Consider the following 27,468-nt stretch of genomic DNA (forward strand, 5'->3'; position numbering starts at 1 on the left):
TCCCGCTGTGCTTCTGCTGTAGACTATGCTTATGTAGCATCTCTCCTTTGTCTCATTGTGCTAAAGCCAACTTCATCTCTGACCTGTGCTTCAGTTGTTCTCATTTGTATGGTGGATACAGACTACAGGTTGTGGTCACAACCATGTTGCTGTGTCAAACTTGCTCTCTACACACGGCCAATTACAAGTTTGCAGTGGCACAGAGTGTCTTGGAAGTTATTGCAGTTTGTTCCGAGGAGCGACACAGTTGTTAACACTGTGGAACAAGGGGAACATCGACCCTTAGGGGGCTGTGGTGGTACTGCATGGGGTACACCAATTATTGTTTGATCTCAAACTTTTTTTTTGTTGAAAAAATAAAGTTACACTAAGAAGCTAAAGTTCAGATAAATGTCCCATTGTGCCTTCCACAAGTAAAGTAAAATGTAATAACATGTACATATATGACTCTGTACAGTACATCAATAATAACAATACTAATTATTATTATTTTAATGTTTGCATAATAAATGAATGAAAATACATTCATTTGGTACTATTTGCAAGTTTTTATGAGCCAAGATTAAAATGCTAAATTCAGTATTATACAATATGTAACAGTGCATCCCTGGTCTGTTGCTGTATCCACTACGGGGTCCTTGAAAAGCCTGAAAACGTTTAGAGACCCCTGCAGTAGATAGACTGCTGAGTTTTTATATCATGATAAACAGTTTTTAGTGGGTAGAGAGAAGACTAGAGAATGAAAAAAAAAATTTCCGAGTGAAGAACAGATAGTGATGACTAAATGATACATGCAGGACAGGATCAGTAAAATGAAAAGAGTGATTCAAATAACAGCACTTTCATTTTCAAATACCTCATCAGAGCACTCTAATGTAGTGCAGACAGGTCATATGTGTTCTTGCTGATGTCATTTCTACCCATCACCACGTTCCATACAGGGAGGAAGGGAAGAGGGTGTGTGTTAAAATACATCTATGACCTTTCATAATATTTAAGTATTGGTACTGGATTTGAGGAGACAAAATTGCTCTGTTGCAAAATCTATTGAGACAACATTATGCTGCCTTCTAAGATATCTAGTTTTGGGAGAAATATAGAACGCATTCGCTTTTATCCTTCAAGGTGTTGGCAATTCAAGAATGCACTGCAATGAGCTGGGTGGGGTAAAATTAATCCAAGATGGTGGACAAAGCTAGAGAAATACTGATTATTAATTTCATTTAATAATGAACAATATAGACAAAAATAGTTCAATGTTGACTATTTTACTAATGTTATACGAGTATTGACGCTGACTATCACCCCTGAGTTTGAATCCAGGGTGTGCAGAGTGACTCCAGCCAGGTCTCTTAAGCAAAAAATTGGCCCGGTTGCTAAGGAGGATAGAGTCACATGGGGTAACCTCCTCATGGTCATGCTTAGTGGTTCTCGCTCTCATTGGGGCATGTGGTAAGTTGTGCGTGGATCGCAGAGTGTAGCATGAGCCACCACATGCGGAGTCTCTGTGGTGTCGTACACAACGAGCCACGTGATAAGATCGCGCAGATTGATGGTCTCAGAAGTGGAGGCAACTGAGACTTGTCCTCTGACACCCAGATTGAGGTGAGTAACCATGCCACCACAAGGACCTACTAAGTAGTGGGAATTGGGTATTCCAAATTGGGAAAAAAAGGGGATAATATTATAATAAAAAATAAAAAAAACTTAGCAACATTCAAGCATCAAACTCTATTGCTAATATAATCAATTGAGCGCAACTGTCTGGTTTAGGAAGAAAAATCCCATTTGTTTGTTCCATAGGGGAAATTCTCGAAGTATTTATATATTTGTGTATATACACTACCAGTCAAAACTTTTGAAACACATGATTGGAATGTTTCTCTTATCTGTTTTCATGATAGTTTTGTTGAAAAAAATATAATTGTGCCACCATATTAATTTATTTCATTATAAATCTAAAATTTCTTAAAAAAAAAAATAAAAGTTTTTAAAATTGTTGACTTGGACCAAATAATCAAGAAAAGCCGCCAATATTTTCCCAACATAGATGGGAACTCCTTCAATACTGTTTAAAAAGCATACCAGGGTGAAACCTCAAGCAGTTGGTTAAGAAAATGTCGAGAGAACATGTCTGCAAAGTCTAGGCAAAGGGTGACTACTTTGAAGATGCTAAAATATAACACAGTTTTGATTCATTTTGGATTTTGTTTAGTCACAACATAATTCCCATAGTTCCATTTATGTTCTTCCATAGTTTTGATGTCTTTACTGTTATTCTATAATGTGAAGAAAAAAAAATGTGTTTTTCACACTTTTGACTGGTAGTGTGATTTTTATTTGGTTACATCATTCGCAATGCTTCAATGGATTGCAGTTAATTGTTTCATGGATGACATTAAAGGGAAAGTCCACCCAAAAAAATTAAATGATATCATCATTTACACACCCTCCTGGCTTTCCAGATGCGTATGACTTTCTTTCTTCTTTGCTGAACAGAAACACAGATTTATAGAAGAATATCTCAGCTCTGTAGGTCCTTTTAATGTAAGTGAATGGTGACCAGAACTTTGAAGCTCCAAAAATCAGATAAAGGCCACATAAAATTAACCCATAAGACTCCAGTGGTTTAATCTACATCTTCTGTGATAACTTTGAAAAATATTGATATTTAAGTCCTTTTTTACAATAAATATCCACTTACACAGGATGGGATGAGCTGGCCTTTCCAGCAGATGTTAGGATGCTGCCTTTCCAGGCAGCTACCTATGTAGGCAGAAGACAACAAGACAGCTCTCTAGGTTATGCACAATAGCTTATATCTCATAGCATATATTTCCTATGTTGTACTCTTAACAACATGGAATACTACTTCTCCATCCATGTCATTGAAGAAACGAGTGATGGGAACCTTGCCTCTTCCTCTTCTGTAGTGTTTCAATATAGACATGTCCAATGTGGTTCATACATGCTGAAGTGAGCAGTCACCTCTATTGTCATACTGAGCACAGCACTGTAGTTGTGTAGCTTGTCTGTCTTTTTTATTTATTTATTTTGCGCAAATGAAAGATGGGGGTATGGAGTGCGCAAGCCTCCAAGATTGAATCTGCACTCTCTTCCATCAAGGTAACAGAAATATTCAAACGTCGCTTTACCCCAAGACATGCCAGTGACTGTGATCCCCCCTTTTCTTTATTTCTCTCTCTCTCTCTCTCTCTCTACCCTCATTTTTATTGCAACAGAGGGAAAAGCGATGGAGCATTTCATCTTCAGGAGGTGAAAAGAATTCTTCGAGTGTAAGTAGAAAAGGCCTGACAAAGAGAGATGGAGAGAGCAAGAGGAAGTGAAGGAGGGTTGTTGGGAAGAAAGCAAAAGAGAGATGGAGGGAAAGTAAATACACAAAAGCAGCACAATCGAGTTAACATTCTCTTAGGAATAAATTTGGGATTCTCTTTGGCTTAAACAACACTTCTGCTTGGCGAAATGTTCCTTCTTCAGCGTTTAGAATGTAAATTGTCTGCCAGATTATGCTTTTTGTATCCATTTGCCAAGTGTCAGCCTGTTGCATTTGGGGAATTGTAATCAGGCTGCTATCGCCTCCTTGTGGATGTAAACTTACCCACATTTACCTACAAGCTGTTTAAAAATTTTAGGCTGTTAATAAAAGACAAAGAGACAGCATACTTGCCCGATTAATAGACCATGTGGGACAAATTGGACTTAACGTATTGCTCTTTGCTTGAAAATAATGTACATGTGTGTGATTATTGTGTATGTGTGTGAGAGTGTGCATATATGTATGTTTCCATGGTAACAGGCAACACCAACCACACACATTAATACAGGGAATAGTTTACCCAATAGTTTTACTTGTATGACTTATCCAAGCTGATTTTGTCCATACAATGAAAGTGAATGTTGTCCACCACAGTTGAGGAAGATTTTCAGTGACTGGCTTCAGAAGACTTGCAATATAGTGCATGAGTCATATGGATTACATTAATGTTGCTTTTATGGTGTTTTTTCTTTTCTTTTTTTTTTTTTTGCACTTTTGGAGCTTGATAGCCCCTGGTTACTTTGCCCCTGGTTGATAGGCCCTGGTTACTTTGATTGTATGTGAAATATCAGCTTGGTCATTCTGCTTTAAATAGCTACTATTGTTTTCTAAATGGGTTTGAAATGACATCAGGGTGAGTAAATGTTGACAGAATTTTCCATTTTTGGGTAAACTATTCCTTTAAGCCTCCACCAACAACCCGACAACCACAAACAACCAGAGGGAAGCAGGGAAATGTATTGTCAGTTACTGCTTAAACGATTCATTTAAGTGGTGTTTTCCAATCTTCCCGATCTGTCACCCATGCAATCAGCAGGCATTCGAGCTGAGGGGGAGCCGACAGCAACCCTGTAATCGTTCGCCTCAAACGATTCGAGATATGCAGGTTCATACATCTCATTTTCATGGCAGGTGGGAGTAGTTTGAGAGGAGAGAAATGGAGGAGAATTCATCAGGCCTTGTGTCTCAACAGAGTCCCTTTAAGTGACCAGCCTCATCTTTATTTTCCTACAATCCCAACCTCACGTTGGTCCAGTCTCTGTGTGATTAGATTAATCTGCCACTCCTGTATAATACCATGTACCTACCATTAAGAGGCCATATACTGTAGCTGTAGGATACATCATTACTCTCAATGGAATGGAGAGTACTGCATATCCATTTTGGCCATCTGAAGTAATGAACACCTGGAAAAGCTCGGCATAAAACGTAGCACAGACTACCCTCTAATGCAGAAAACTGAGTTTCTCCATATGTTGTACAGACCAGTCATAATGTAGCGAGACTACACTGCATTTAGTCTTTATGCATATATGGTGAAATGTTCATTCAAGCACATTTAAGGTGAAAATGACCAATGACAATGCAAATTTCCATTTGTTATTTCTCGGGTATGATAAAATGTAGTTTTGTAGCCTTATCATGTTCCTGGAAGGTTAGAAATGTACCAACATATCGTAGATACAACAGTCATTGTTAGTATTATATTAAATTCATATGGGATCTTCTTTACTACGGGGATCTATATTAGGCCAGTGATGGGCTTATGTGCAATGATGGAACTAATCCAAACAATCAAACTACTCATAAAGCCACGTTTTTGTATTGCCCAATCGATGCTTTACACCTCTGCCACATGTGTTGTAATGCCTTTGAATTATCAGAATTATTATATGTATTATATAATGTATGTAATTATGTATTTTATGATTTTGATAATTATAAACTGAATTATCTTTATTTGGGGGGCTTTTTTCATGCAAGTATCAGCTTATCATATGTTGAATTTGATTACAATTTTTAATCGACAGCCCTTTTCTTTTAAGAACCTTTCATTGAAAAGGTTATTTAGGGAACCAAAAATGGTTCTTCTTGGACATTGCTTCAAAACCCCCTTTTCAGAAGTGAGTGTATATACATTATGGCATTGTTTGCCTTTAATTGACAGGAAAACAGAGAAGCAACAGGAAAAGAGAGGGTTGGTTGAATCGGGAAATGACTCAAGCCGAAAACAAACTCTGGTTGTCCTCACATGAGTTTCACGCTTCTCAAATGCAACGTCTCTAACATTATTATGGTTTTACTGTTGTACCAATACAGATAAGCTTCATAAGATTCATGATCAGGTTTTAATTTTAGTTTTCTCTTTCCTCTTTTGTGTATGTACATGTTCAGGACAAGTCGACCACAGATGACCAGCGATCTTGGGACAGCTTTAAGACCATGACCCCTGAGCAGATGTGTGGCACCAGTGAACATAAGGACAGACTGGAGTTAAGCAGTAAACCCTGGGACACATCATCCGTCAACACACCTGACACATCTGATGGGGACTTCCAGACTGAAGTGTGAAGAGAACACACATCTACAACAAACTAAAGAGAAAACTAAATGCTCTTACAAACTTACACAGTCAGTGATCTTCGGTAAGACAAGTTCTAGAGGATTCTGTTCTTGCTTACAGGTGGGAGAGAAGATCAGATGATCAGAGAATAACAGTGCTCTATATTTTCACACAGAGACTTTACATGAAAGAGTGAGGGTTGGAGAGTATGGTACAAATTTTTAACAAACTGTTTCTGACCTGTCTTGATTTTACTCCAGAAAGGATTCTGTTTCACCTGTTTGATGATTTAGAAATTTAAAAAAACTAATAATATTTCTGCACCCTTCATTTGATATTGAAAAAAAAAAAAAAAAAAAGAATCGGATGATTCGCACACTGTTTAACCCCATATGGTTTTTCCTCCTTTCTGTATTCTCATTCCTTGGATGATTCAAGTTCCGCTTTTTTATTATTATTATTCATTTTTCAGTGAGAGGGAGGGGGAGGTTTAAAAGTGTTCATTAAAATGTGCCATCCACTGATTGTTTCAAGCAAACTGGCCTCACATAGTGTCCTCACATCCTTCTTTTAGCTTTGTGTTTTTCTATATTTTTATTCAGAAAGTTTCTTCATGCTTGGTTTGATTTTTTTATTTTTCTAAAAAAAAAAAAAACTTAACCTAAACTTTAGGTATCATTTTTGGGGTCTTTATAATCATCATGCTGTGCAATACATGCAATTTAATGTTACATTTGCAGCATGCATTCATTCGCACCAGGAAAGCATTTTTTTTATCCCACACTGCTGTGAACTCAACCTTCAATCCAACGGATACCAACCAACTGGATAACATTATTTCTTCCCAGTTAGGAAAAAGCTTTCGTATTCTGGAACAAGCTTACCCAGTAAGAACTGTTTATTTTAAAATAATAGTTCCCCCAAAAATGACTGCTCTGTCATAATTAACTCATCCTCATGTGGTTTCAACCCCATATGACATACAGTACTTTCTTCTGTGGAGCACAATAGGAGATGTTAGACAAAATGATAGCTTTAGTCACCATTTCACTTTCAGTGTATGGAAAAAAGATGCAATGAAACTGAATTGTGACTGAGACTTACATCTCCTTTTGTGTTCCACAGAAGAAAGTCATATGGGTTTGGAACATCATAGGGGTTAGTAAATGATTATAGAATTTTAATATGGGTATATATATATATATATATATATATATATATATATATATATATATATATATATATATATATATATATATATATATATATAAACCAATACAAAGGTCTGCCTGTCAAGAATTGTGCTAAGTTTCTTTATTTTGTCCTGCATTCTTGTTGTTGCAAAAAGTAGCAGTTTTTATCATTAATGTGTGACCCTCTCCACCAGCCTGAAGTGATTAAAATGTATTTCAGTCCAACTGCGGAGTTTGACAGTTGGTTTAATTCTAAGCAGACTGCTGAGGTCATCTTTGCCAACCCGTTCTTTATAACCAGTTCGTTAGTTGTGTTGGCTGATGTACCTCCACATAAAGACTCAGAGGGTGAAAGTTCGAAAGAGACAGAATGGGAAAGAGAGGTGCGGTAATTATCTTGGGGGAATAACGATTTGTCCTGACATTTTCTTACTTGCCGCAAATCTCATCTGCTCACAGATCCCTGAAGTCAGCACATCATATAGGCACAGATGGCAAGACAAGAGCATGCCATTTCAACCTTTGAAAGTAATCTGCACTAATGGGGAACATGGGCTCCCCTGTGAAATATCTCCAAACCACCATAGCAACTAAAAACAGTTTTTCCTCTCCTTTTTAGTATGTTAGTAAAGAAAGAATGAACATTGCCATCATATTTGGGAACACGGTATTTGTGGTTTAATAATAAAGCCCCATTTACAGCAACAATGCAACAGAAGTCATTAATTTTCAAAGAGAGTTGATGTAAAGATATTGGAGCTCACATGATCTGTTTCCTGTGAGATACAGTACTGTGCAAAAGTCTTCAGCACATAAGATGTTTCACAAAAGTATTTGTCTTAAGATGGTTATTTATATTTTCAGCTTTAGTGTGTCAATAGGACATATGAATGAAAGACTCCCAAACATGACTTCTGTAAATAGAAATGATAAACAGGGATAGAATAGAAGAACAGGGAGCCCTGTAACAGATGTCATGGCCCCCAGAGAGCCCCCCCACTGAACATCGTGTCAGTCTGACATGACTTCTGTCTACATAAAGAGACAGAAGCAGTTGAGACAATTTAAATAGAATAGAAGAACTGTGGTGAATTCTCCAAGAAGCCTGTAGCATCCTATCTGCCAACAACCAAGAAAAACTGTGTCCAGGTGTACTTAGGATAATTGGTGTTGTTTTAATGCCAAAGGTGGTCACACCGAATATTACTTTTATACTTTTGCACAGTACTGTACTTTAGTCAAATGTAGGCAAGACAGAGAACAAGTTAATGTTACTGTGAGTGATTTCATTGTTCTAGAGTATATGATTTGTCTCTGCTTACATGCAGGGATAACATTTAAAAGAATGTGTCCAAAATTGTTGACATTACGAACGAGTTTGATTCATGCGTTGATAATCATTCATGATTCTTGTTCATGATATGATGTATTATGCTGCAATGTATATACAAACACTTTCCCTTAGAGAATATAATTTTGAGTAGCAAGAAAACAAGCCACTGCCAATGCATTTTAAGTCTAGGCCTTCAGTACAATTCATGCCATTGAGAAAACACAGTTTCACAATGAATAAGACTTCATACGGGCCAGTCAACTAATAATACCAATTGACATTTTAAAAACACATCCAAGCACAAAGAACAAAGGAGGTCTAATACCAAAAAAAGCTCTCAAATAATATTTGCCATAAAAATTTTGCATGCTATTAATTTTGTTTCATCATGGTACATGGTTACTTTTCAAAACTTGATCCGACACTGAATTCTCAAGCAGGCTAATTTACACTTAGAAATCTCCTGATGTTGCTAGAACAATGCAAAAAACACTTACCAATTTGCTTGAAGTGAAAATCAGTCCTCCTTTCCTGTTTAATTAATCAATCGCATGATTATGCAGAACATCTCAGGTTTTTAAATCCATAAAGATCTCTATCTCAGTGGTGATGTGGCAGTGACAACCGACTCTAAAGCAATTTCTCGATCTATTTCAAATGACATCACTTAAAGTGTGATTGCATCACTCAAGGCCAACTAGAAGGCCTGGACTGGCACATATGCTAAAGACTACACCCACCATCAATCTGATTGGCTGATGAATCTGAAAATCTGAATTTAGATGCCTATTCACTGCAGTGTTGAGGGATTCTGTGGAAATTCTGAAGTCCTGATGGGGTGCAGCTCAAACTCCTGTGCTTCGAGTATGCGATTTGTGAAACAATTGTCACACTTTTCTTGTAAGCATCGAGGAATACATTCTGATATGATAAACTTTTTTTTTTTTTGCTGTTGGTTTGTAGATGAATTAGGAGTGGAAAGCGATTGGAAATACATAGTTTAAAAGGTCAATGAGAATGAAAAGTTGAAAAACATTTATTTACATGTTACGCAGACAGAGAAGGCTTTGCTGGCCCTGAGAAATCACCACTGAAGAAATTAGAATGATATTATTATTATTATTATTATTATTATTATTATTATTATTATTTTATTTTTCTCAGCAGTACATCCTATTTGTTATGTTACATTTCCAAAAGCCACCTGTGCAGTCCACCAATAACATTAGGGCATCCAGCAACAAGAACGCCTAGTGCAGCAACAGTAGAGCCACCAACTGCTGTCAGTATGAACAGCACATTAGCATTTTTGGGCTTAGCTGAAAGGAAGTGTGATCATTCTCCTCTCTTTTCTAAGAAACACCTTAGCAGTTGTAGTCTAGTCTTAAAATATCAGTATGACAAACAATGAGGTAAGTCTCCCATTTCATCGCTACAAGCTGTTCTAATCACAACAATGCAGCTGTACGCATACCCTGCTTTGTTCACAGTGCCTATATAGTTTTTGTTCAGTTTTGTCTGATGCAGTTGTCAACCGTTTCATAGTTTCATCATTTTGCTCTTTATCTCCTTCTCTGTATACAAATGTTGAGAGACATTAACAGAGCCCAAACTTATTGTAGCTCGAACATTATACCTAAAATGAACTATGTTTTTGAAACAACTTATGTATTGCTCATAAAAATAAAAAAATAAAAAAAAATTGAGAATTGACTTACAGACACATAAAATTTATGAGATATGTATTTTGAAAATTTGCATTGCGAGAAGGATGATCATCTCTGAGGAAAATGAATGATGGACATATTGAAGATTTAATATGTTTCCTTGGACCGCTTGATCTACAGAATGTTTTATTTTTCATGGCTTGTCAGGTTTTAAACTTTGGCTCCTCCCCCTGCCAGCACACACAATCCCAAATTGGCTAAAGAAGATGGCTATCACAGAGAATCCTCCTTGCAGCATTTACGTTTTTTTTATATACATAAGATTGTACAAAGTAGTCCTCTGCTGTTTTCATAGTGTCTTTTTATATGAAAATAAATTTTCAAACTGATGAACGACTTTGTTTTGTTTCCTCCTTGCAGTGATTGTTAAGCTAATCTTAAAATTTAAATATGAATAAATATATATATATATATATAAACAAATTTTATGTGACAAATTTTTGTCTTTATATATATATATATATATATATATATATATATATATATATATATATTAGGGCTGTTTATTTAACACGTTAATTCAGTGCGATTAATTTGATTATAAATAACGTGTTAAAAAAATGTACGCAATTAATCGCAATGGCCCCGGACTGTAATAAGGAAGATTCCTGAGAAGTGCATGCTTGTAGTACCACTTGTTTACTCCAGAGGGCAGTACTTGAAATTTCAGCTGTGTGGTCATGCGCAGTTTATACAGTGAAGAAAACGTCTCGGGTTACATGTGTGACCCTTGTTCCCTGAAAAAAGCAGAACGAGATGCTGCGCTTTTGCTAAACGCTATGGAGAACAATCCTAGTTGTGACCGAGCTGAAATAATGTGTGTAACACGTCAATGAACATTGACCGGAATTTATAGCCTCAGCTGTTGTAATCATTAGATGAGATGACCAACCTGCCGCATCACAAACTTGTTCAGGCATGAGCTGAGATGTCGACTCAAGGACATATGAGCCCGGAGTGCAGAACATCCAAACTAAAAAAAGTCCAATGAATGTGTGCGGAGAGGACAACCTGCCTCATCACAAACTTGTCTAGGCATGGGCTGAGATGTCGACTCAAGGACATAAGAGTCCGGAGTAGCAAAGCATCTAACCCATAAAATTCGATGAATGTGTGTGAAGAGAACCCTATCGCAACACAAACTTGTCATAAAAACTGATGAATGTGAGTGGAGAGCACCAGCCTGCCGCATCACAAACTTGTCCAGACATGAGCTTGAGCCCGAAGTGGCAGAACATCCAAACTATAAAAATCTAATGAATGTGTGCGGAAAGGACAACTCTCCCTGCAGAGGGAGACCTCTAGCCAAGGTTTTAGAGGAGAAGAGCCCTCTGGTAGAGTGCGCCCTAAAACCTACTGGCGAAGCTTGACTGCGCGCAATAATGAGGATGCCTCTTTGAGGGCCCCCGCCCACCAAGATGTGGCAAACCGCAGTGGCCACATAGAACCTGGCAGTGGCGCTGACAGTTCTTTCTACAGAAAATCCAGAACTGAAGCAAACTGGCATTTAGCTGGTTCTGTAATATGAACTGTAGTAGAAGGAAACGCATGCAGGTGCATTTGTGCTATGTATGCGTTACTACGATATCCCCCCCCCCCCCCCATGCGTTACTACGAACATGAAAGATTCCACAATTCGGGGCAGGGATGAAATATTGCCCTGTGCCTGAGATAGAAGTTCCTTCCTGTTCGGAATCGCCCAAGGCGAGCCGTCGAGGGAAGAAATTAGCTCAGAGAACCAAGCCCTGTTCGGCCAGCGCGGTGCTATCAGTAAGAGGCAAAAACCCTTAATGGCGAACTCTGGGCAACTACTACCTTAGGGTGGAGTTCTTAACTCCCCCGTTGGTATTTTCTGTCTGGATAGTAAATCTGCTCCCACGTACAGGCATCCAGGGATATAACTGACCTGAGTGACAGGAGCTTGCCCTGGGCCCTAAGGAGAATCCGACACGTCAGAAATACAGCTGACAAGAACGTGGGTCTCCTTGATGATTTTTGTAAGAGGCTACCGCTGTATTGTCCACCCGCACCAAGACATGGCAGCCTCAGTAGGAGGTATTTCAGGGCCAGAAATACAGCCGTCATACCAAGACAGTAACTGTGACAACCGAGCTGACGACCCTCCTATCCCCTTAAGCTGGACGACCACTTTAGGCCGCTACCCCGCCCGTCAGGGAGGCGTCTGTCGTTAGCAGCCTCAAAAACAAGATGCACCTAGAGTGGGACCCAAGGCAGAAAACCGGGGTCTGAACCACATAGAAAGGGAACGAAGCCTGAGGCGCGTAACCCTTATTAGCCTATTGGTTTTGGCCCTTGGAAGAAATCCCTTGGCTTTGGGCCACAACAAAAACTCTGAGCAGAAGGTCCAGAGGGATCACCGTGGACGCGGTCGCCCTGAGACCCGGAAATCGTTGATACTTATAACAGTGCAACCTTGACCTAGCCTGACTTTGCTCAGGGTGATCTGAATGGACTCAATCCTAGCGGGAGACAGTTGTGCCCGCATTGTGATTGAACTCCTTACGATGCCCCAATAGACAGAGTTCTGAGTGGGAGAGAGGACACTTTTCTTGGCATTGAGCCTCAACCCAAGAGAAACAGATGAGCTAAGACGATGTCCCTGTGCTGAACTGACAGTTCCTGGAACTGCGCTAGGATCAGCCAGTTGTCTACATAATTCAGAATGCAGATGCCCCGGAGTCGCAAGGAGCCAGCGCTTTATCACCAATTTTCACGGAAGCCTCTGCAACCCGAAACACCAAGAGGTGGCGGGAATGGAGGGGCTTCGAGGGGGTACCGGGAGGGGTGAAGTGAAGCACGGGCCCCGTCCCGAGGGGAGCTACACCCTAATCTAGGGGGGTAGCCATCAGGGTTTTCTCTTACTAGAAATTATAGTCCTGAGGTCTTGCTTCGGGGCTGGCGAGGGCAGCGAGACTGTCCCCAATGCCTGGGAGGAGGAGCACGACTCGCCACGCTTTGCTTTTGAGCCTCCCTTCAGACAGGACCGAGGCGGGTCTGAGGCTTGCTCGTCAAGCGCAGAACCCACACTTAGGTCGTCCAGGAGGTCAGCCTGGTACACCTGTAAAACAGCATAGTGTGCAGAGCAGCACCAGCCTGACCTGCTGCTTGATAAGCCCTTCCCACTAAAGTGGAGGTTGTCAAACAAGGCTTTGAGGGGAGAGAGGGCTTCTTAAGTGATGATGCCGAGCCCGGTGAGAGATAGCCCGCAAGCGTCTCTCCAACCGGCGGCATCACTAAATACTCCCGTGCCTCAGCACCCACAATAGTCGAATATAATGACGTCGAGGGTATGTGAACATGGGAAGAAAATATATATATATATATATATATATATATATATATATATATATATATATATATATATTATTAGGGGTTCCTACATGAGCGAAAAAGCTCTTCATGGAGGTTATCAAAGAAGGGAAGGGACGCATGAGGCATTCCCATTCTTAGACTGGAAGATAAAATCTATCCCCTAATTTGGAGGGTTTGGGGGGTCTCTTTTTCGCGTGGCCAGTCCAGTCTGGCAACTGCACAAGTAACAACATCGAGCAATTCCTCCGTAAATTTTTTAGCGCGGACGGAAAGCTCGGAGGGGGGAAGAGAATCGCGATTCTCCTCGTGATCCGAAGAAGCGTCGGAACGCGCTTCGAGATCATGTGAAGGACCAGCTGGGTTTGGGGAGAGAACGAGAGAAAGGGATCAACCCGTCTCTTGCTCCTCAGCCAAATACATGCAAGAGACCCACAAACGATCTTGTTCTTTTTTTTTTTTTCGTGAGTGCTGACTCCCGGAAGCAAGCGAGGCGAGCACGAAGCACTTTGCCTGTTAAAGCAAATTGCAGTGCTCGCACCTGCCCTGCTGCAACGCGAGAGCAGCGTGCTCTTACCCCCAAACAAACAGAGCAAAAACTGATGCGTGTCCTCTTCAGCTATAGAGCGAGAACAGGGGATCGCTTGCGGCTTTCAGTCATTCTCTCTTTTTTTTTATATATATATATATATATAATATTTTCAAAACAGAAGAGAAAAGAGAAAGGTTCACTGCACACTGCCTAACCAATTTTAACTCCTAACAGAGGAAAGAAAGTTTTGACAGGGTTTGTAAAACACACAGAGACAGAAAAAAGAGTTTCTGACGACACCTTGTGACGTATCCATTTATAGCCTGGCCGCAGGTGCATCTAATGATTACATCAGCTGAGGCTATAAATTCCGGTCAATGTTCATTGATGTGTTACACACATTATTTCAGCTTAGCAAAAGCGCAGCATCATAGTGAAGCTTTTTGTAAAGGGAACAACAATCCAGCAGACACACAACACAAACATGTGTTAAGTTATTGCGTTCAAAACAATTTGAACTAAGGGATCTCAAGATGTGTTCTAAGTATTAAACTATATTCAACTTGACACAGTGACCTAAAAATGCTGTGAACTGCATGCCAATGATTGGCTTATGTTCAATAATATGGTAGTAAACAATACATTGTATTCTAAAGCTGCTTTTTGTATTGTCTTATCAATTCTTAACTCTTCTGCCTCAAGAATGTAATGCATTTTAATTATCTGAATATTATAATATAATATTATAATATAATTATATTTATATATATATATATATATATATATATATATATATATATATATATATATATATATATATATATATATATATTATTTTTTTAATAATTTTATTTTTTTATATTTAAAAATTATTTCCTCATTATATTTTTTATTATTGTTATATGAGGGGCTTTCACAGAGGATATTGACATTGACATATGCAATTAAATACAAATATTTAATCGCATATATTTGTATATCGATTAAATGCGATTAATCGTGAATTGTGAATAATTAATCTGGACACCATGTAATTAATTTGATTACACATTTTAATCGATTTACACCCTAATATATATATATATATATATATATATATATATTCATCATTGTTAAATAAAGAGAAAAAATCTATCAGATAAAATTTGTTTAGATTTGAGATCAAAATGAATGGAGACTATTGTTTGTGAGCACAAAGCAACCTGGAAGAAACAAGGAAGCTGATTGGCCATTGAAACTGCACATGTTACATAGAACCATGTGTGTGTGTGATTACCAGCGTGCAGAGGGATCTTTGTTTGCAAAGTGGATGTGCTTCTCTTACCCAAGTTGGTGTAATTGCTGATTATAAAACCAAAGGAGAACGATTGTTAAAACCTGGTTTAGCCATTGAGTTTGGAGTAAATCACATGCTGAGTTTGTTCAAGGACAGCTGGGAAGAGCCACAATGTGTTCATCAACTTTGAGAAGCTACTGGTTATTAAGCTAAATATCTGAATTAAGCACTGAATATTAGCAAAAGAAGATCAAGTTATTGCGGAAAGACTTTCAATAAATTGCTTTGGTGATGAAGAATCAGATGTTTTCAGTTATTCTATGCACCCTCTGAAGTTGATTGTAGCCTTTTATAGTTTGGGCAGATATTGAGGCTGAGAATCCCTGTATAACTTGGCACTTAATAACCAAGCTTGTGGATAGGAAGATTAAAGGCTTCTGATGGTCAAGAATATATAGCTGGCGCAAAGGACAAGAATCAACATTGTCAACACAAGTCATCAGTAAATGAATTGAGCTGTTTTAAGATGACATATCATTTAACTTGAAAATAAGATGGCAGAAGAAGCTTTAGGGAAAACAGTGGACCAACTTAAGAGAGAGAGAACCACTGCAAATATGTGTTTTACAAGGCAAGCTAACCTTCTCATTTGAGAGTCAAGTAAAATTATTGAATCTGCGCTTAGAAAGGAATTCCAGAAACTGTCTTATAGTGCAAGAGCACTTTTTGATGTGAATGATGATTATAAGATGGGATTGCTGGCAGAGCTGGACGATAAAGCAAAGGGTGATGAGAAAGTGGAGCTTGAAATGCAGCAGGCAGCGGATATTGAGAAGACTGTTAGTGATAGTGAGACAAAGCTCGAAGAGGTGCGAAACATTTTTAAATTTAACCTTTGGCAGAGATACAGTATGGCCAAGAGGAATTAACTATTGCAGTCCATGAAGCTGAGAAAGCGTGTGGACATTCTGCTTTAATGCCTGTTGCTGGTGTTAATTGTGAAGGATATGAAGTTCAACTAATTCACTTTGAAAGGCTCGTGAGTAGAGCAGTCAAAAGTCTATCAAGCTGGGAGCGATGGATTCCTACATCAGAGAAGTAGGACTTTGAGAACAGAGTAAAGCAGTTAAAAGTAAATGGTCTGCACTTATATAGCACTTTTTTATTAACCTTAGAGGTTACCAAAGCACTTTACACTGTGTCCCAATCACCCATCCACACTCACATTCACACACCAATGGCGGCAGAGCTGCCATGCAAGGCGCTAGCCTGCCATTGAGAGCAACTCGGGGTTCAGTGTCTTGCCCAAGGACACTTCGGCATGTGGAGCCATGTGGGCTGGGATTCAAACCACCAACCCTGCGATTGGTAGTCGACCCGCTCTACCATCTGAGCCACAGCCGCCCCTAAAAGTACAAAATAATACACTTGTTTCAAGAAACAGTGAGTTTATTACTGCATGTAATTCTGAAAGAAGTTCTCAATTTGCAGGTCTTATAGACCCAAACATAGATCTACAAACTATGCCAATTACACCAGTTGTGAGAATAAAACCAACTAGTTGGCCTAAATTGTGTGGTATAAACAGAGATTTCTTCAGTTGGAAGAAGGATTGGGAAAGTTTGCAGAAACAAAGAGAACCATCTGGATCAGCAGAGGTCAAGAAAATCCAGCTCCTGGACAGCTTGGATGACAGAATTTTTAAGGATCTGAGACTGTCAAGTTATAGCACTGCTGAGGATGTGTATAGAGTGCTGTAAAATCGATATGGTAACAATCGCCATGGAAATTATTGAAGAACTGGAAAGAATTCCTGCTATAAAGGGCAATCAACCCAGAAAAGTGATAGACTTGATCCTAACTGTTAAGAAAGCTCTATCTGACCTGACAGATCTTGGGAACACTGCTGCAATCAAGAACCCCCTCGTAATCAGGTCTATTGAGAGTAAACTGCCTGAAATTGTATAAAGAGACTGGCTTATCTTTATGAATGACCCTGATAATGGTGTAACTCCAGAGAATAACTTTGACCTCCAGCTGAAGTTTTTAAGGAAACAGGAAGACATTGTTGAGAAACTTGAACTGCTCAGAATCACAGACAAGGTAGAAATCAGATAAATCAGAAAATAGATTTGAAAGGAGGCATGTATCTACAAGAACCACAAAGAAAGATTCTGATGGGGGGTGTGCTGTGTGTGAAGCTGTAAATCATAAAGACAATATTTTCTTCTGTAAGAAGTATAAGGAGTTAAAGCTAGCTGAAAAAAGCTGCTGAGAGAAAGATTGGGGCCTGTAAAAAGTGTATTGGATGTCACGAGCATGACACCAACTGCAGAGACACATTCTTGTGTAAAAATAGAGACTGCAGAAAAGAAAATGCACCTGATCATCATTATTTTCTCTGTCCAAGAAGAGAATCCATGAGTGGCAGTGAGAAAAGGTCTCTAAAGGATAGTAGGAAGGTAAATGTGTAAAAAAACAGCAGAGCAAGAGGAATTTTTAGCTGAACTTTCCCCAGAGTTGGCTGAGCGATGCAGAATTGCCTTCACCAACAACGCCAAAACAGTGACTTGAAATGGAAAAACCCAAGTTGGAATTTTAAAGAAATGTGGGGTACAAGAACATCATGATGCTCATCATGATGCTCATGGACGTTACAGCTAATGTAGGGCAGAAGATCGGAACTTTAGTAGACCCTGCATCCGATATCAACAATATAACCCACAAGGCTGCAGAAAGATTGAGGTTAAGGAGCAAGGATATCACTCTGATAGTGCATGGATTTCCTGGAATGACCATCAAGGTGAAAACCAAGCGATATCTTCTTAGAGTCCAAGTCAAGACTGATGAGGACAAAGAAAGAGCTCATGACCGTCACTGTTATGGCTTGGATGAAATTGCTAAAGTGCATGAAGTCATTAAACTGAAGCAATTGCAGAGATTCTTCTGAGAATTCAAACTTGAAGAGCTGGTAAGACCAAAAAGATTGAACTTCTTATTAGCCACCGAGAAGGGAGATTAGCCCCACAAAGAGTGAAGGTTGTGGGGGACCTTGTCTTATGGGAAAGTCCTTTGGGATAGATAGAAGGCGCTGCTCATCCAGACTTATTTGAAGAAATAAAGATAGCTGCATATGAGCCCAAAACACATTTTGCTTGCTCAATGTAAAAAGACACAGAAAAATATGAATAGAAAGTGGGTTAACCTGAAATGCAAGTGATGTCTAAATCAGTCAAACTACTTCAAGAAATTAGAGCTGAGACAAACATTGCTGCTAGCAACCGTGAGTTCTTGGAATGCTGGAAATGGGATAGCATTGGGACAGCTTGTGAACTGATGTTTGGAGCCTATCGCTGTGGAAACTGTCAGTTAGGTGGTGAGGAGATGACATTGACAGAGGAAAGAGAACTCAAGATTATAAAAGAGTGTCTTACATACAGTATTTAGAAGAAGATGTTCACAGCAAGGCATGCAAAATATCCCTGGACTGAAAATCCAGCTTCCCTTCCATAGAAGTGGAGTAGAGGCAACATTTCTGAGAACAGAAAAGCAGATCAAGAGGGAGCCAAAGTGGCAAGTCGCTTATGCAACTCAAATTCATGAAATGGTGGAGTGAGGAGCAGCAATCAAGCTCACTGTGGATATAATTAATTGCTGGAATGGACCTGTGTGGTATGTCACCAGATTGCACCAAATCCTCATTCAGTTACTACTCCAGTATGCTTGGTATGGAACAGCAGTCAGAAATTTAAAGGAGTGAGTTGGAATGATCTTCTTCTGAAAAGCGCAGATGATCTTGGAGAGGAGCTTATGCTGTCCTATGAGATATCAGGAAGATGTATAACTCTGTATGGCTGGAGGAGAGAGAAATGCATCTACATAGGTTTCTGTGGAGAGATGATCAGAGTAAAGAAATAGGAGAATGTGCAATCACCAGAGTTAACATTGGTGACCAACCAGCAGGGTGTATTGTACAGCTAGCCATGTGAGAAACTGCAAAACTGACAAACTTCTCTGAACTACATGAAGAGTGCCAAGTTATCGAAGAGGACAGTTATGGAGATGAAATTCTAACTTCCCATTTTGATCAGAAAAATATGGATAAAATATCCAAATTTGTTGTGGAGATCCTAAGAGCTGGAGGGTTTTTCTTGAAGCACTGGGTTAAGTCAGAACAAGGTTGGAATCCTGGTGATGGTGAGTCAGTAAAGTCAATAGTAGAAGACAGAATCTTGAAACTTACAAACTAGTTGAGGGATAAAGACAACAAGGCCCTTTGAGTTGGGTATCTGGTGGACTTTACATTATAACATCAATTAATTTTTGCAAGCGAAGAAAGGAAATGAGAGTAGGACAAAACCTCCTTAAAGAGGAGGTCAGGGCCAAGACTCCTAATCCTCTGACTAGAAGAGTGATACTGAGTCAGGTGGCTGGACTGTATGATCCGATTGGCCTGGTCACATCTGCAGCTATCCTTGTACGAAAGGTATTTCAGGAAGCAGGATGTTGAAATTTGACCAAAGATACATGGGATAAACCACTGTCAGAAAACCTCAGAGAAGAAGCCATTAAAGTGTTTGAGGAGTATGTTCAGCAAGGCAAGATAAAGTTTCTCAGAGGCTTAACACCTTCAGGCTGGAAAGGAAAACCATTGGGAATAACATTCTCTGATGGAAGCGATAAGACCTATGGAGTAATATATTTCAGGTGGGAAATAGACCAAGGCATTGAGGTGAGGCTAGTTCAATCCACGGACAAATTGACTCCTTTGGATCAAAAAGGGGAAGCAGTCAAGGCTGAAATGTGTGGTGCAGTTTATGTAGCCAGGCTTAGAAAGTACATTGAGAAATATTCCGAAGTGGAGATTGACCAATAGTTCCATCTGGTGGACAGCCAGACAGTGTTGGGAGCTATTCAGCGGGCTAGCTATGGCTACCAGTCTTTCTTTGCAAATATAATTGGAGAGATCCAGAGAACAACGCCTGTTCAAGACTGGTGGTGGATCACAGGCGACTTAAACATTGCGGATATTATCACAAGGGGAGGTAGTCCAGAAGGCCGAAAAGAAGATTCTGCGTGGCAGAGAGGGCCAGTGTTCTTGAAGTGGCCAGTGATGGATTGGCCAATACAGCCACCTGCTGAGGTTGCAACTGCTGCAAGAGAAAGTATTAACAAACTTCAGAGAAAAGCATTCTCTGTAGTACTAACCAGAAGTCTGGCTAAAAAAAAACAAGACTCAGTCCTCCTGGAGAAACTTAAAATGAGAGTTCATGAGGATGGAGGGAAAGTTGAGTTAAATAACCTCATTGTAAATCCAGGTTTCTGTTTCATCAGGACGGATGTCTGATGGCTTAGTAGCAAGTAAGGTACTTGATGTTGAAAAATTCAGAAGCTTGTCCAGACTGGTCAGAGTTTCTGCTTCGGTGCGTTGAGCTGTCAAGAAGTGGCTGAAGATAAGAACTTAGACCACGGGTTCATCAAAGTGGGAAGTAAAGTCTTTGGATGGAAGATTAAAAATAGCTATCTTGACAGGAGGATGCTCTCGAACATCTCTTTCTAGCAGCCCAAGAGAATATGGTCTTTCCCGATACTACCCTTAGTAGGTTGCAGTGTACAAGGACGAAAATTATGGACTGTTAATTTGTGGAGGTAGAATTAAAATCTTCAATGAGGATAAAACTGCAGTTCCAGTCTCAGCATATAATGCATATGTGTATATGCTGCTGGTGTAGGAAGCTCATCAAGAAAACCATGAAGGAGTGGCTGGAACTTTGTTGAGAATGAGAAGAAAAGCTTGGGTGGTAAAAGGCTGCAGACAAGCTAAGAAATCTGTAGACTGCTGTGAGATTTGCAGAAAGGCAAGGGCGAATCAATGCTAAAAGATTATGGGAGACCTTCCACCAGAGCGGTCTGAACCAGCTGCACCATTTGAGTTCACAACCCTGGATTCATTTGGACCTTATGTGTTCAAAAATGAGGTAAAGAAGAGGGTGGGACTCAAAGTATGGGGAATTGACTTCTGTTGTATGGCATCCTGAGTTATCCATACTGATATTGTCAGTGACCAATCAACTGAAGGATTTAAAGCTTTAAGGGGACATCCAAGGAAATTGTGGTCAGATTCAGGCTCAAATTTCATAGGGTCTGTTCTTGAAGATCTTCACAAGTTCCAAGAATGACAAGACAGGGTAAAGTTAGAAATTTAAGCAGCCAAGTACGGCATGGAGTGGTCTTGGAAAATTCATCCTACAGAAATGGAGCAGCAGAAGCAGCTGTCCGTCTGGTTATGCGAGCCCTCCAGAATCTGGGGTTTAACCCTCTGGGGTCTGAGGGTGTTTTGGGCCCTGTAGAAGTTTTGACATGCCTTGACATTTGTGCTTTTTTCAGTTACTTAAAAACATATTAATGGCTAAAGTCTGATAACACTGTATTCAGCACAAGCTGGGCTACAATAATATGTGAGCAACATGTATGTACAGGTTTGTATTTTTGAGAAAATAACGTTTATGTGTGGTTTTTGAAAAACAAAAATTCGAAGTCATTGAAATAAGGCCATATAACACATACTTAACATTTGTCGACAAGCCTTTTGAGAACTGTTTCTTGTAGCCTAGAGGTTTTGCTACAAAATGATGTGAAAACCATCCTGATCACTCATTCATACAAAACAATATAATAATTGAACTTTTGTAAGACAATTTTAATGTTAAAAGGTCATATGCAAGGAGACGTGAACTGTCATGAATATTGAGGTGATTTACACCTGAGGAGACAAAAGACCCCTCCCCTGGGCCTATCACTGAGGAATGTGTCAGAAAGAGAATGAATGTGAGGAGACTTTTTAAGTTAAAAGAAGTAATCTGACTGTACATTTTCTTTAAATAAAGACTTTACTTGATTTTAGACCTAAATTACCGTCTCTTCTGCTCACCAAGACTGGATTTATTTGATCCAAAATACAGTAAAAACAGTGATATTTTGAACTATTTTTACAATTTAAAAGAACAGTTTTCTACTTGAAGATATTGCAAAATGCAATTTGTGATCAAAGCTGTGATTTTCAGCATCATTAATGCAGTCTTTAGTGTCAAAAAATCCTTCAGAAATCATAATAATATGCTGATTTGCTAATATGGGCATATTTAAAGTGCATTTTACTAATTTAACCTGCAAGCACAATATTTGTTGATGATAATGAGGCAGCATAAACACTAGTTAAAATATAATCTAAACATTCATATTATTTTTATATCATATTTATATCATACAGCATACAATATAAATACCTGCTTTAGCCAAAACAACATTTAAATGTAACTAAAACTTGCTTATTAGGACATATTTAAAATGTCAATACTCTGAATCCTGGCTGGCAAGTCTGGAAACAGTCCCACTAGTAAAATATGTACATGTTTATATAAAATAACATGTCAACTAAAGAAAACTAAATGACTTACTCGTCTGAAATTGTATCCTCGGCTGGATCAAGTCTATCTTCAAAATACAAACATTCATCGGAGTCCTGCTCTTCTTCTGAGGAAAATGTTAACTCTTCCTTACTATCCAGGAGTTTCATCGCCTGTGTATCGTTACAAACGTGCAGAAAAAATGTATTAATTGTGTTTAAATAAAACCTCACTGTCGGGGACGTTTACCATTTGTCTTGATCGTTTCAGCACCTTAGCTTATGAATGGCGCACTCTGCTGGTGGGTGTGATCACATTATCTATAATAAGATGAACAGAAAAAGTCTGAAGAGTGTAAATTAAAGAGTCTTACCTTTGAAGCCAAAACGCTGTTTCCCGTGTCTTCTTTAGTGGAAACTTTCACAATAGGATAAGTGGTAATAATTTAGAGTAAAGCTCTGGAGTAGAATATATATTATAACTGCAATGCTGACCTGTGGCACAAGGATTTACAAGCTATATTTAACAATAGAATAACAGTTAAGCATTGTGACGGAATGAAGTAGAATATTTCGTACCAGGTAATGTGCAATATCAAGTATCAGAGGTATGAAATAGTATTCCCAAGGTATTTTTAATAGAATAACAGTTAAGCACACTGATGGAATGAAAGTAGAATTTTTGGTACTAGTTAATGTGCAATATCAAATATCAGGCATGAAATAGGATTTACAAACTATAATAGAATTGTTAAGCACTGATGGAATGAAATAAGCCAATACTAAAGTCTCGATAAATAGAATATTTGATACCAGATAATGTGCAGATATCAAGTATTAGATGTATAATCTAGGATATACAAGCTATATTTAAAAATAGAATAGTTAAGCACTGTAACAATGAAATAAGCAGCAAATTGTATATGAAATAATTGAGATCTTTGGTATCAAAGAATGTGCAGGATAACGGGTATAATATAAATTTTGACATTCAACTTACACATGACAACAAGTGGGAACAAATAAAATTAACAGCTGAAAATCTGGCTGTAGAGAACACAGCCAATCAGAATGTCTGGAGTGGTTGGGGTCTGCGTGGCGTAGTGGGCTAAGAATCACAGTTTTTCCCCGACCTCCAGAATGAGGCAGTGCAAATTGGCCTATCTTCAGTGATTCCTCGTGCGCCTGTATAAAAGGACAAACCATCCCATATTCATCCAAGGAGCTGCCCTCAAAGCAGGGTCACGAGAAAAAAAAAAGAGCAATTTCCTCAGTGAACAGTGTGGATTGGGTGAGTGTAGTCTGACACTTTTAGCAGGCTTTTTTAGGGGTCTTGATGTTACTGACTGCAGGATAAAGAAAGTGGCATCCTGGGTTGCCGGGTTCTTCCGGATGGCTCCTGTAGAAAATAAAGATCTGTCATTCCATTTGAATGGCATAAGGTCATACACATCAGCTTAAATAAAAAAAAAAATATCCAACTTACTTTGAACAATGGTCTTCAGGAACATGTCTCTAAAACATGCTTTATCCCCTACACCAGTCCAGGTTGTATTGATGGAAAGGTGATTAGAGAAGATACTCTGAAGCATTCGCCACACGGCTGTCTTTAGGTCCCTCCCACATTTGACTGCCAAAAACCGTAGCTGAAAATACAAAAAAAAATGTGTTACAAATTACATTTCTCTGAAGCTTCTCATAAATGTAAAATGTGACAGGCTGTGGATTCAGACTGTAGAATATGCAGTGTACAATCTTAATTTTACTTTTTAGATTACCCTATGGCTTTATAAACGAAATCAGCACACTTCCAAATCGTTGCTGGAGCTCTTTATCCTGCCTCAAACTGTTGTCAAGCAACACCAAATCTTCCTGGGTGTCTAGGGAGAGTAACAGATCCCCTGGCAGGGATAACTCTCCAACAGACACATTGGCATTCAAATTAGAGGTCGGCCAATTTATCAGCCAATTTTTTTCTTCATTTTTTAACATAATCGGCATCGGCCAATATCCAAGTATATCAAGCCGATTATTAGGCAGGCGCATCTGTGGGCAGCCTAGTGTTGTTGTGGAACACATGTTCGACACACGCTGCCCCTAGACTCATTTTCCAGCAGAGTGAGCAGACCTCATCCAGTGCCTAAGGAAGGTGCTAAGTTCCTTGGAGAAAACAGTAAGGATTACATTTGTATAACTTCTTTATATTTAAAAACGTTTTATATGTTACTGCCAACTTAAAAAAAACCGCGACAAACGCGATAGGCGACATGCCGTTCGGCTACTTTGGATATTGATAGCGTAGTTGAAGCTGCATTATCACAGCAGAAGGGTTGCTATCATGTCACAATAAGTAAGCAAGAATTTTGCAATTACAGACAGTGAATCTGAGACTTTTATTTGTTCTGTTTGTGTGTCTTATATTTGAGAGGGTTCTCACTCAATGCAGAGAAATAAGTAATAAAAAAAGATACCAACGCACTATAGGCTATTGAAGGACTGGCTTTGGTAAGCTCGGACGTTATCGGTTCTGCTGTCGGTACTGGAGAAATTAAGAAAATACATTTATTATTGTTATAAAGACAAAGTTATTTTATCTCGCCAGCCATTTCTATGTATAATAATATGAAACCATTTGTCTGTGATGCAATTTAGCTATCAGAGAGAGAGAAGAGAGAGAGAGATCTCGCTGACACGGTGCCACAGCGAGCACAACATGAGCCCTGCTTAATGAGTGACGACGGAGGACAGAACTAAACATTAAAATTTAGCCTGGTTTAGATCTGTGATATTAGTCTGATTTTATTTTAGATTTCGCCTTCCAAAGATTATAAAAATAATATTTATACATAAGCCGCATTCTGTCTAGCACAACTTCCTTACCTTCACAGCGGTGCACTGACATTTCTCCCTAAAACTCAAACTTAACGTCAGAATCAGCACGATCGGTGATTGTTGCTAAATTGCGGGACGCGTTTAATAATAAAAAGAGCGCAAGAGATACCGTTTCCAAGGTGGCGCGCGCTCCGAAACAGACCGCAAAGAGACAAGCAAAGTATAGGCTACTAGATTCACTTAAACACAGTTTATGTCTTAAATGGACGTAGTTATGGAAATAGTTGGGAGAAAATATGCTGCATCAGGAGCCTATTAGATCTGAACTCGGTCTTAAAGGGGAAGCAGTCTAATCAACATGCTGACGATTGAGCCATTACTGCGAATCAAACAACAAAAGGCAAAGAGAAAATCACTTACAGCTCTTGAATGAATAACTTCTGCATTAATGAGCATTAATCTATCTATGATAAACCATGCAGTGTTATTTTACAATTGATTACTTTATTAGATTTCTTTTTAGACCACACCTGAACAGTAATGTTAGTAGACCTTCCTGAAATTAAATCACTGTGCCTATATAACGTTTATCTTTGTGTAATATATATATATATAACAAAAAGAACCTTTAAGAATACCGTTGAAGTACCAGATCGATAAGCAGTATCGGTAAGATGCTAATACCATTTGTAATTAACGATATGTGTACCTTAATGATACCCATCCCTAGTTATGCCTGTGCTTCTCTTGGATGCTCTGAATATTGGATTACGTGTCTGGATTGCCCCTTAATTAAAGCTGCATTTGGATCTCAAACTTCGTGTCTCGGAGCAGTTCGTAACACTTGCTTTGTTTATTTAATATATTTGTTATACATTATTTATACAATATGTTTTTATATTATACATTTTTTATTTAAGTCTACAAGTGCAGATTGGTCAAGTGTTCAATAAATGTATTTGTTTCGAAATTTTGTCTATCTTAAGTAATTATTTGTGTTACATTTTATCTTTCAAATAAAAGGTTCAAATAAGAGGTTAAAAACAAGCACATATTGGCAGCATTAATCGGCCATCGGCCGACCCGGATTTCAAAAGATCGGCATCGGCCTGAAAAAAAACAATATCGGTCGACCTCTAATTGAAATGTTGCAGCATGTTGTGTCCATTTTGTTGTCCATGCTACGCACAACATCGCCAAACTTGCCAAGACATCGCAGCATTAGGGTCTGATCTGCACCTACAGGGGTTCCCAGAATAAAATAATAAAGTAGTCAGTCCTGGTCCCTCAACTACTAAACCGTCACATTTATATCTAGTCTACTACATGTACAGGTGGCCCCAGTGGGAATTAAACCAACAACCACAGGTGTTTTCAAGTTGTACCTGATTGCCCAGTGCGAGCAAACGTCTTCAACATTGTCCCAACTTGCTTCACCTGCTCTTGAAGTGAGCCGCTGTCACCTGGGAAGTAACAATATATTGATTAGCAATACACTAAATATAATAGTAATATAATATAACCACAATTATCATACCAGTAACTTTCCCTGTAATTTCTAACCACAGTATGTTATGCATGGCATACAAGTTCATAATGAAGGACCCTTATGAGAACATCAATTCAATTTCATTTTTTTTCTTTGAAGCAGAATATTTGTTTGTAAAAGGTGAGGAAAAAGAAAATAATGAAATATTGGTATACAGATTTTGGTTGATATATCATACTGTACAGTGAATTTTGCTTTTGTTATATCCCTACTCACCTGAAGGATGGAGATCAGGCAAATCTCCAGTCATGCCTCTGTAGAGTGTGCTCCTTTGTAGAACATAAAACTTTCATGAGTGGGAAGTTGCATATCCACAGGTATTTTAATTCAAACATGCAACATATTGTAATAAATCTACATATTTTCAGCCTTTACCTTACACCCTCAGTTG

General features: G+C 38.8%; 1 protein-coding gene across 1 annotated transcript in view; it reads left to right on the forward strand.

The window, feature by feature from the left end:
- The window catches only part of LOC127620361 (adhesion G protein-coupled receptor B2-like), a 449,688-nt gene extending 442,604 nt beyond the window's left edge, over positions 1 to 7,084 (forward strand). Inside the window, exons 32-33 of the mRNA XM_052093573.1 lie at positions 3,243 to 3,296; positions 5,732 to 7,084. Coding sequence (XP_051949533.1) covers positions 3,243 to 3,296; positions 5,732 to 5,908 — 231 coding nt within the window. The 3' untranslated portion in view covers positions 5,909 to 7,084. The remainder of the gene's footprint in view (positions 1 to 3,242; positions 3,297 to 5,731) is intronic.
- Positions 7,085 to 27,468: the final 20,384 nt, after the last annotated feature.

This window comes from Xyrauchen texanus, chromosome 26 (genome assembly GCF_025860055.1).
Source record: "Xyrauchen texanus isolate HMW12.3.18 chromosome 26, RBS_HiC_50CHRs, whole genome shotgun sequence".
In the NCBI taxonomy this organism is placed as follows: Eukaryota; Metazoa; Chordata; class Actinopteri; order Cypriniformes; family Catostomidae; genus Xyrauchen; species Xyrauchen texanus.